This window comes from Chrysemys picta, chromosome 17, assembly GCF_011386835.1.
Source record: "Chrysemys picta bellii isolate R12L10 chromosome 17, ASM1138683v2, whole genome shotgun sequence".
NCBI classification, from domain to species: Eukaryota; Metazoa; Chordata; order Testudines; family Emydidae; genus Chrysemys; species Chrysemys picta.
In genome coordinates, this window is record NC_088807.1 from 23,771,673 (window position 1) to 23,782,250 (window position 10,578).

The 10,578-nt window shown below is 65.3% G+C and overlaps 1 protein-coding gene across 1 annotated transcript; it reads right to left on the reverse strand.

Moving 5' to 3' along the window:
• Window positions 1-2,323: 2,323 nt before the first annotated feature.
• Window positions 2,324-7,622, reverse strand: LOC101948394 (brain-derived neurotrophic factor). The gene is made up of 3 exons (XM_065571095.1): window positions 6,481-7,622; window positions 3,681-4,032; window positions 2,324-3,331 (listed from the first exon to the last, which is right to left on the reverse strand). Exon 3 carries the CDS (start codon window positions 3,317-3,319, stop codon window positions 2,696-2,698), a length of 624 nt encoding a protein of 207 aa, XP_065427167.1. The 5' UTR covers window positions 3,320-3,331; window positions 3,681-4,032; window positions 6,481-7,622; the 3' UTR covers window positions 2,324-2,695.
• Window positions 7,623-10,578: the final 2,956 nt, after the last annotated feature.

Sequence of the window (10,578 nt, forward strand, 5' to 3'; positions counted from 1 at the left end):
ATGACTGGGTCTATGGGAGCCGGCCGTGCCCCAGTGAATTTAGAAGGGTTTTGTTAAAGGACGACGAGGTAATAACATGGAGACGTAGGGTGACCAGATGTCCTGATTTTATAGGGACAGTCCCGACGTTTGGGTTTTTTTCTTGTATAGGCTCCTATTACCCCGCATCCCCATCCCGACTTTTCACCCTACGTCTGCTCACCCTACCTAGATGTGATGAGAACAATGTGACGTGGACTAGACTGAGTGCGGGTGCGTGGCTGATGTTTGGATGGATAATAAAAGGTCGAGGCGCCGGCCTGAGAATCATAATAAACGACCCCACATCTGGAGGAAGAAAAACCACCACCCTCCGGCAGGGCCGTTTGGCCGCAGAATGGGCTGGGGGATAACCCCGAGGGCACCCCCGGAAACACCCCCCAACCGCCCCCGAGGCCGGGAGGGCCGGAGAACCCAACGACCAGCCGCGATGGATGTGATTGATTCTCACGTCAACCCCGAGACCGGCCTGAACAACCCCCCGAGACGTGTCCCAGGCCGGATCCCTATAAAGACAGACCCTAAAGGCTGTGGACTTCGGGGCTGGTTCTGCCACCAACTTCCAGGAGCCTCGGACGAGGCCCAGCTCCGTCCCCGTGTCCAGGCCGGTGCGCGAGCAACTCCTAGGCTGGGAACTAGAATAAGGACCCGGCCGAACGTGCGTGTGTGAATGTGTGAGCGAACGGGTGTTCACCGGCCGCTGGCTCTAAGTCTGTCTGTAGCCACAATAAACGCCGCGTGTGGCCGTAGCCCCGAGTAACATCCTACGGGGTTTTATTTTCAACAACCGGCCCCCCCGAGAAGGCGTCGCAGGGACGGGCTCCTCCCAGGGGCCGTAGGGGGCCGAGCAAACGCGGGGCCTGGGACACAGGGTGTAGCAGTCAGAGCAGGGGGGGCGGGGAGCCAGGACGCCTGGGTTCTCTCCCTGGCTCCGGGAGGGGAGTGGGGTCTAGTGGTTAGAGCGGGGGGGGCTGGGAGCCAGGACTCCTGGGTTCTCTCCCTGGCTCTGGGAGGGGAGTGGGGTCTAGTGGTTAGAGCAGGGGGGGCTGGGAGCCAGGACTCCTGGGTTCTCTCCCTGGCTCTGGGAGGGGAGTGGGGTCTAGTGGTTAGAGCAGGGGGGGCCGGGAGCCAGGACTCCTGGGTTCTCTCCCTGGCTCTGGGAGGGGAGTGGGGTCTAGTGGTTAGAGCAGGGGGGGGCGGGAGACAGGACTCCTGGTTCTATTTTCAGCTCAGCCGGTGGTGGCGGGGTGTTTGGACTCACCCCTTGCTGTGCCCCCTCCCCCCCCCAGTGTGGGCTGCCCCTCGCCCGGCTGAGGTTGCTTGTCCCCTTTGGGGGTGTCATGGGGGGGGTCTTGGCCGTGAACAGTCTGGGTTCCATTCGGGGGGTGCCAGGGGCTGTTTCCACACTGGCCCCGCCCTGTTGTTAACCCGTGGGACCCCCCGCTGCAGGACACGCCCCATCCAGAGTTGGGAGTGCAGGGGTGTGGGGCAGTTTGGGGGCCAATTACTCTCTCCCACACACATACCCCAGAGAAGTGTGTGTGTGGGGGGCAGTTAACAGGGCTGGATGGGTCCATGGGTGTGATTCTGCCCCGGGGTTGGGGGCAGCTACCAGATCAGGGAGCCCTTGAATATCCCTGTCCCTGCCACAAGGTGGCGTCAAACCCCAGGAAACCCCCCAGCTCCCCCCTCAACCCGGGGCACGAGTGGGGGCCAAACTACCCCCCCAGGGGAGCAGAGAGGGGTCAGTCAGGAGGTGTACCTCCCTCAACTGGGGGGGGGGGGCTGCGGGTCGGGAGTGAGGGGCACCTGCAGGGCTGGGGGGGCACTTTGATGGCTGGCCGTGGGACTCATGGGAATCGCGGGGCTCCCAGACTCCTGTGGGGTGGGTGCCCCACATGTGGATCCCGAGGGTCGTGTCCCCCCCGGGAAACAGGCCGTGACCCCAATGAACGACGCGGAGACTCTGGGTTTGTTTCCTTCGGGTCTTTTCCGGGTACAAGGAACCGTCAAGCGGGTCACGGGGGGGGGGGATGTCAGGGAATAATTTAATTCGGGGGGGGCGGAATTGGATCAGAACCGGGGGGAGGGGGGGTAATAAATATGGGAAGAAACAGCGAACAGCCACAAAAGGCAGAAACCCCCTGGAGGCCACAGTCCTCAGCCCCCGGGCTGACCCACGGAGCCCACAGCCTCCAGCCCCACAGCTCAGTCTCCGAGCCTGGCCCCCAGCCCCGAGGGCTGACCCATGGCTCCCAGCCCCACTGCTCAGTCTCCGAGCCTGGCCCCCAGATCCTGGGCTGACCCACGGCGCCCACAGCCTCCAGCCCCACAGCTCAGTCTCCGAGCCTGGCCCCCAGCCCCGAGGGCTGACCCACGGCTCCCAGCCCCACTGCTCAGTCTCCGAGCCTGGCCCCCAGATCCTGGGCTGACCCACGGCGCCCACAGCCTCCAGCCCCACAGCTCAGCCTCTGAGCCTGGCCCCCAGGGCTGACCCACGGCCCCCAGCCCCACAGCTCAGTCTCCGAGCCTGACCCCCAGCCCCAGGCTGACCCACAGCGTCCATGTGCGTGCCAGTGTCTGAGTCGCTCGGGTTCCCAAGCAGAGCCCAGCGGGGCGGGGGCCGGGGGCTCCATCCCTCCAGCCCCCCCCCCGGCTACGTCCGCCCGGCGCGGCTCAGCAGGGTGCAGACGCAGGCCGTGTCGATGCGGATCCAGCGCCAGCCCACCAGCTTGTCGGCGTCGGCGGTCAGGGCCCGCACGTACGACTGCTTGGCCTTGCACTCGGAGAGCCAGTGGCGCCGGTCCACACCCCGGCACCCGCCCGCCGTCCCGCCCGCCGGGTTGCACTTGGTCTCGAAGAAATACTGCTTGAGCGGCCCGGTGAGCGTCTGCACCTCGGACAGCACCGACACCGCCTTGCCCCGGATGTCCACGGCCGTGCGCTTGTCCGTCACCCACAGGCTGACGCTGTCGCACACGGACATCTCGCCCCGGCGGGCCGCCTCCGGCCCCCCGGCCCGCCGCGCCCGTCGCGTCCCGTTGGCCGGCCCCGCCTGCACGCCCGGCTCCTCCTCCAGGAGCAGCAGCAGGGGGGGCCCGGCGGGGGCTCGGCTGGCCAGGGCCACGCGGGGGGACGACAGCTCCCAGTCGCCCGGGGAGGAGGGCAGCGCGGCCCAGGGGACCCCGGCGTCCGGGACGGCGGGGGAGGGGAGGCGGAGCGGCACGGCATGGAGGGCGCAAAGGAACGAGGTGACCATAGCCTGGAGCCGAAAGAGCATCACCACGGGGACCTGGGGGGAGAACGGGGCGGGGGGGTTAGAGCTGGCAGGTCCTGCCCCCCCCCCATTAAATCCCCACAGCACAGAGACAGAGACCGATCCGCAGGTCGGGAGTGAGGGGCATGGGCAGGGCTGCGGGGGGCAGGGCCGGGCTAGCAGGGGCTGTGGGTTGGGAGTGAGGGGCACCGGCAGAGCTGGGGGGACAGGGCTGGGCTGACAGTGGGCTGCGGGTCGGGAGTGAGGGGCACCGGCAGCGCGGGGGGGGGGGGGCAGGGGCTGTGGGTCGGGAGTGAGGGGCACCGGCAGCGCAGGGGGGGGGCAGGGGCTGCGGGTCGGGAGTGAGGGGCACCCTGGGTGTTACCTGCAGTGTCAGCGTCTCCTGCAGCGTGGGGGGGCCAGTTCCCCGCAGAGCCAGCCCTGGGCTCGATTCATGACCCTCCTGCAGCCGTGGCCCCTTCCTGCCCCCACCGGGCGCTGGGCGACTCCTACCAGGAGCAGGGTGTCTTCGGCGCGATCCCAGCCCAGAGCCCCGCACCCCTGGGGGGCTCCCGGCCCCGCTGCTCCATGGCTCCGCAGTGGGGAGGCTCAGGGGAAGCGCAGGGCTGGCGCCCCCTCCCTGGGAGGCGCGACGCTCATGCTGCAGGCGTCTGGTTGGGACTAGGGTGGGAGGTTTGGGTCACAGCAGCTGGGGAGGGGGGAGTCGCTCAAAAGACCTGAGGGGAAAGAGAAATACATCGATTAATGTTAACTGGGAAGAGAACCCAGGAGTCCTGGCTCCCAGCCCCGCCCGCTCCAACCACTACACCCCACTCCCCCCCAGATATGCAGGTTTTAGGGAGGTTCTGAGTTCTGGAACATGGGGAGCCTAGAACCGCTCTCCTGAGCTGTCGGGTCAACGTGCTCTAGAAAAGGTGCCGACACGTGGGCGGGCCTAGAACTCGCCCCAGACACATTTGGCTCTAGAACGTGCCCCATGGCAAACACTGGGATCTAGATCGTGCCCAGCAATGAAAGAACCCGCATCACGGCCTAGGGGGCGGGGGGTCGCGAATGGCGCCGAATTCCTCCGGTGCCGCATCGCACCAGGGTCTGGAGCAGCCAGCGAAAGGGCAGTGTGATCTAGAACATGATGCTGGCCACCGGTTCTAGAACCCACGGGATCCAGACCCTCGGTATTTAAAAAGCTGACGCCAGGGTCTGGAACTGGGATCTAGAACGTGGCCAAACCCCTCCCCCCGCAACGTGACCCTCTAGAGCCAAGCACCGGCTATTGACACCTCCCGGTTCTCGAGCGCGGTGCCCCTGGGTTCTAGCTGCAGATTCCGGAACTGGCGGCTGGGGAGGGAGGCGGGGATGGGATCCAGATGCAGGAACATCTGGGAAGGGGAGGGGGGCGGCTAATGCGCTCGCCTTTGAAACCGAAACCTGAAACCCACCTGCCCTTCCCCCCCTGCCCCTCCCCCACAGAGAGCCTCCCACATCCCGGCACTGAACTGCCCGTTCTCATCACCCTGGGGGGCGGCGGGCTGGGATTGAGTGTTCAGAGCGGCGGGGGGGGGGGCTAGGAGCCTGGATGCCTGGGTTCTCTCCCCGGCTCTGGGAGGGGAGTGTGGTCTGGTTGTTAGAGCAGGTTGGCTGGGAGCCAGGACTCCTGGGTTCTCTCCCTGGCTCTGGGAGGGGAGTGGGGGCTGGTGGTTAGAGCAGGGGGGCTGGGAGCCAGGACTCCTGGGTTCTCTCCCTGACTCTGTGAGGGGAGTGGGGGCTGGTGGTTAGAGCAGTGGGGGCTGGGAGCCAGGACTCCTGGGTTCTCTCCCTGACTCTGGGAGGGGAGTGGGGGCTGGTGGTTAGAGCGAGGGGGGGCTGGGAGCCGGACGCCTGGGTTCTCTCCCGGCTCTGGGAGGGGGGTGGGGCTAACAGAATATAACCAGTTTTTAGAGGGATCAGATTCTGACCCCGAGGCTATTTGCATAAAGTATTACCCACAATCCCAGGCGCCGTGACCTCCTGTGCAGGAACCAGCCCCTGTTGCTGAACAGGTATGTGTAGCTGAGCCAGACGTGCGCCAACCTGCCAGTGCAGGGAACAGCCAGCGCAGCGGTGCCCCTCACTCCCGACCCGCAGCCCCCGCTCGCCCGGCCCTGGGCTCCCCCCGACCCTGCCGGTGCCCCTCACTCCCGACCCGCGGCCCTGGGCTCCCCCCGACCCTGCCGGTGCCCCTCACTCCCGACCCGCAACCCCCGCCCGCCCGGCCCTGGGCTTCCCCCGACCCTGCCGGTGCCCCTCACTCCCGACCCGCAGCCCCTGCCAGCCCGGCCCTGGACTCCCCCTAGCCCTGCCGACGCCCCTCACTCCCTACCCGCAGCCCCTCCCCCCCCATTGGTGCCCCTCACTCCCGACCCGCAGCCCCCTGTGGTGTTCTAACAGCAAAATTCTATCCAGGGGCAGGTTGGGGTCCTAGGGGTTGGAGGACCAAGTAAAACTGGGCCTGTGATCTGTGTGTCCCCAGTCTGGATCCCCCCTTCTCCTGTCACTGGAGCACTGGGCACCTCATCCCCGGCTCTTGGAGGGGAGGGGAGTCTAGTGGTTAGAGTGCGGGGGGAGGGGGGTGGGCTGAGAGTTGGACTCGTTCTAATCCAGTAGCCCCTGCTCCCCTCCCAGAGCCAGGGAGAGAACCCAGGCGTCCTGGCTCCCAGCCCCCCCTGCTCTAACCACTAGACCCCGCTCCCCTCCCAGAGCCAGGGAGAGGACCCAGGCGTCCGGCACCCGCCCCCCCAGAGGGAGGCAGTGGCAGGCTGTGCCGGCGGTTGGGAGGGGGCAGCGCGGCCGGTCCGTGCCCCGGCTCTTGGCTAATGGAATCCAGGCTCCGCAACATCTAGGTGGATGGGGATGGGGGTGGGGGTGGGGGGTTCCCCTGCCCTGGGAGCTCCCTGCCCCCTCCTTGTTCACAAGCAGCCCCCCCTCCACGGGGCATCCCTCAGCCCCCACCTCTGCAAAGAGCACCTCTGCCGGTGCCCCTCACTCCCAACTTGCAGCCCCCTGCCAGCCCAGCTCTGCCCCCACAGCCCTGCCGGTGCCCCTCACTCCCGACCCGCAGCCCCCCGATGGCCCAGCCCTGCCGGTGCCCCTCACTCCCGACCCGCAGCCCCTGCTATTCCACCCACCTGACGTTGCAAGGCCCCTGTGCAGACAAACGAGGTCCCCGCGCCGTCGATCCTTCCCCCACGCGCCTTCGGGTTTCAACATGAGAAGTTAATCAGCCGTCGCAGCGCGCGGGGCTGGAATTTGCGTTTCCGGGCTGCCAGGGAATGGCAGGCCTGGGGGGGGGAGGGAGCGTGTGCGGGGGGGGGACGACACCGCCCCCTTCCATCGCTGAGCTATTGGGGCCCAGCAGGGTGGGGTGGGGACCGCCAGCAGGGAGGGCGAGGGGCCGGGCGGGGAGCCGGGGGAAGGGGGGCTGGAGCCAGGTAGACAGGCAGCCTGCAGCCGGAGAGGGGGAGGGTGGAAATCTGCCGGGGGGGGGAGGAGGCAGGAGAGGCCCCCCCTTTCCCCGCACGCCCCTCACCTGATCCAGGTCTGGCTTCAATTACAGGCAGGCATCCCCCCCCAGCCACCTAGACACGTGTGGGGGCGGGGGGTAACCGGCTCCTTTGTGTGTGAGCCCAGCCCTGGGCTGGGGGGCTGGCTGTAAGGGGCAGATCCCAATACCAGTCCCAATCCAGAGTCAGCCCCCTCCCCGCCATCTGCCACAAGGGCAGGGTTGGGTTCTGATCTCAATTCCCCCCAGGGTCAATCTGGAGTTACTCCTCTTCACAGTGGGGTCAGGGCTGGGTTCTGATCTCAGCTCCACCTGGGGTCAATCTGGAGTCACTCCTCTTCACAGTGGGGTCAGGGCCGGGTTCTGATCTCAGCTCCACCTGGGGTCAATCCAGAGTCACTCCTGTTCACAGTGGGATCAGGGCCGGGTTCTGATCTCAGCTCCCCTGGGGTCAATCTGGAGTCACTCCTGGTCACAGTGGGGTCAGGGCCGGGTTCTGATCTCAGCTCCACCTGGGGTCAATCCAGAGTCACTCCTGTTCACAGTGGGGTCAGGGATTGGTTCTGATCTCAGCTCCCCTGAGGTCAATCCAGAGCCACCCCAGGCTGCACTGGGAGCGAGGGTGGGCTCTGATCTCAGCCTCCCCACCCCCTCTGCCCGGGTGTCGTCCCTCAGCCAGGCGGTGACCCGGCCCCCACTCCCAAGCCCAGACTCCCCCCGCACGGTGCTGGAGCCGGTTACGCTCAGGTCCCTGGCGCGGCTGATCTGTGACCCACAGCCTGGCAGGCCCAGCGAGCGGCAGGTGGGTGCAGGGAGGCGGGAGGGGGAGATACAAAGACTCTGGATTAGCTCAGGTTGCAAAAATGCAGGAAGGAAACTGGCTTATCCCCTCCCCCCCACCCCCAACAGCCAGGCTCCCCCCTGCTGTGGGGCCAGATGGGAGCCAGCGCCCCCTAGAGGGGACAAGCCCCATGCCCCATTCTCCGCCCCCCCCCCAGCCAGGCCTCAACAAAGCAACCACCTGCTTTCAGTCCCAGCCACCTGCCTGGAGGCCCCAACCCTGCCCGGCTCCCGCTTTTCACCTCCCTTTTGTGCTCTGAACACCGGCTGTTCGCGGGGCCGGGCGTCTCCGATGACTCAAGGGAGGCCGGGAGACTCGAATCAGGCTAAAACCCCCTTTGCAGACAATGCAGCGCTGAGCCGGGCTCGTCAGCAGTTCCAAAAAGCCAAGCGAGGAACCTCGGTGCAAGCAAAAAGTTGGTTCAGAGAACCTCAGAGCGCCCGGCAACCGGGAAACGCAGGCGGGACCTTTGCAAATACCCACCGAGGCCGCGGCACCAGCATCTGTCATTGGCAAAAGGCCTGGGACCTTCCACGCCAAAGACTCCGTTGAAAAGACCGTCCGAGCGCTCGCAAATCCGGAGAGGTTGCAAATGAACGATCTCACGGCACGGCGACAATTCGCCTTCTGCGAGCGGCGTGTTTATCTCCCGCTTGAAAAACCTAGGAAATCACCAGCCCAAAAACTTCGTTAAGAAAAAGAAAAAGAAAAAGCCACGCTTGCAAAACGCTCGGCAGCCTGAGAGTCGGAGATTGCGAATTAACGCCCCGTCTGTTTTCTACGCTCTGCCGGTGTTTGGCTGGTTGTTCCCTTTCGGCTGTCAGTTTTACCTCAAACCTAGGCACCGGCGAACGGGAATGTGTTTAAAAGACCATTGGCACAGAAGTAAGGGGGACTCGCAACAGCTGGATGGTTTCTATTAGTTTTTTCGCCGTCCGCTTTTCATTTAAAAAAAAAAACAACAACAAAAACCTAGGAAATCCCGAGGCCAAAACATTGTGAAAGAAACCTCAGAGCTGCAAAGTGAAGGCAGGAAAACGGCAGATTAACTTGCGGGCGGCAGAGCTGGCCAATTCTGCTCTTGTCTGGCCAGGTTTTTATTTAATTGCTTGGTTTCTAGTCTTTTTTTCCCCCTCTTTTCTTAAAAAAAACCAACCCAACCCCAAACCCATAGGAAGTTCCCTGCCACACACTTTGTTATAAGGAGATTTAGGCTGCAAAGCAGCAAGACACCGGGAAATGCCAGTGTGGAGGGGGCAGATTAATTCCCGGTCTCTTTGGCATGGTCTTGACTGGTCTCACCAAGCCGCGTTTCTCACCATGTGTGTTTTGCCCTCTCCTTGTGTGGCGGGGCCGGGGGAGCAGTGCATTTCAATGAGGGCGGGGGGGGGGGGGGATGAGTGCTTCTCTTGTGGGAGGGGTTGCGCGGGTGGGGGGCTGGGATGTGAACGCAGCGTGTTCCGTTGGTGGGTGCGGTGGGATGTTTAGGTATATTTGTGTGCGACCCTGTTGTGGGTTGGATTGGCTGGGATGTGTGTGAGCCGTTGGGGTGCGTGGGTGTGGTGTGTTGGGTGGGACGTGTTGTCGTGTGTTCAGTTGTGGGGGGACCCTGAGAACCCCTCAATGGCAGCTGTCCTGTAGCAGGACGTCCTGTCCGAGGCCTGACAAAGTAGCCGCACTTAACTCCCTGGTTCAAGAGGTTACGGGAAAAACCTTTTGCAGCCAGGCGCTGACCAAAGGGGCCACACAGGTCTCTGCAGGGGGGAGGCAAGCGAGACGTGTCCCTCTGGGAATCCACCCTCGCCCGGCAGCCTAGAACAGAGATACTGGCTCCAAACAGCTGCTTCAGTTACTGAATCCGTGGGGTTGAGGCCCCTCAAGTCTGGACCCCGATCGTCCCATAAGGGGTCGGGAGAAAAGGCCGTTTGGGGGCGTCGTCCGGCAGGCTCCCGGCCTGTTGGGTCTCTGTGAAGCATGGTCGGATTTTGGTTTCTGGGTAACCCTCTGGCCAGGGCTGGCTCCAGGCACCAGCTTAACAAGCAGGTGCTTGGGGCGGCCAAGGGAGAGGGGTGGCACCTGCGGCAATTCGGGGGCGGCAGGTCCCTCACTCCCTCTTGGAGTGAAGGACCTGCCGCCGAACTGCCGCCGCTGATCACAGAAATGCTGGAGCCGGCCCGGCCTCTGGTGTCGCTGTGATGAGCTCGTCCGGTTGCCCCACAGCCCAGCCACTCGCACTGCCCCTGACCCCATCCCCTGGCAGCACCCCCTCCCCGCCCGCCAGGGCCTGAGCTGGGATCCGCGTGGATTATTTCATAGCCCTCTGGGAATGAGGTTTTCACAGATTCACAGCGGAGCATCTCCCCTGCACCCACACACGTTAAACCACCGGCAGGGCTGGGGGAGACTGGGCCGGTGGGAGCAGGGGCTGTGAGTCGGGAGTGAGGGGCACCGGCAGGGCTGGGGGGGGGGCAGGGCTGGGCTGGCAGGGGGCTGCGAGTCGGGAGTGAGGGGCACCGGCAGGGCTGGGGGGGGGGCAGGGCTGGGCTAGCAGGGGCTGTGAGTCGGGAGTGAGGGGCACCGGCAGGGCAGGGCTGGGGGGGGCTACGGGTCGGGAGTGAGGGGCACCGGCAGAGCTGGGGGGACCCAGGGCTGGGCTAGCAGGGGGCTGTGGGTCGGGAGTGAGGGGCACCGGCAGAGCGGGGGGCTGGACTGGGCTAGCGGGGGGCTGCGGGTCGGGAGTGAGGGGCACCGGCAGAGCGGGGGGCTGGACTGGGCTAGCGGGGGGCTGCGGGTCGGGAGTGAGGGGCACCGGCAGAGCGGGGGGCTGGACTGGGCTAGCAGGGGGCTGCGGGTCGGGAGTGAGGGGCACCGGCAGAGCGGGAG

Bases quoted from the DNA above. Each gene is read 5' to 3' on its own strand.
- LOC101948394 (XM_065571095.1), bottom strand. From the start codon at position 3,319: ATGCTCTTTCGGCTCCAGGCTATGGTCACCTCGTTCCTTTGCGCCCTC.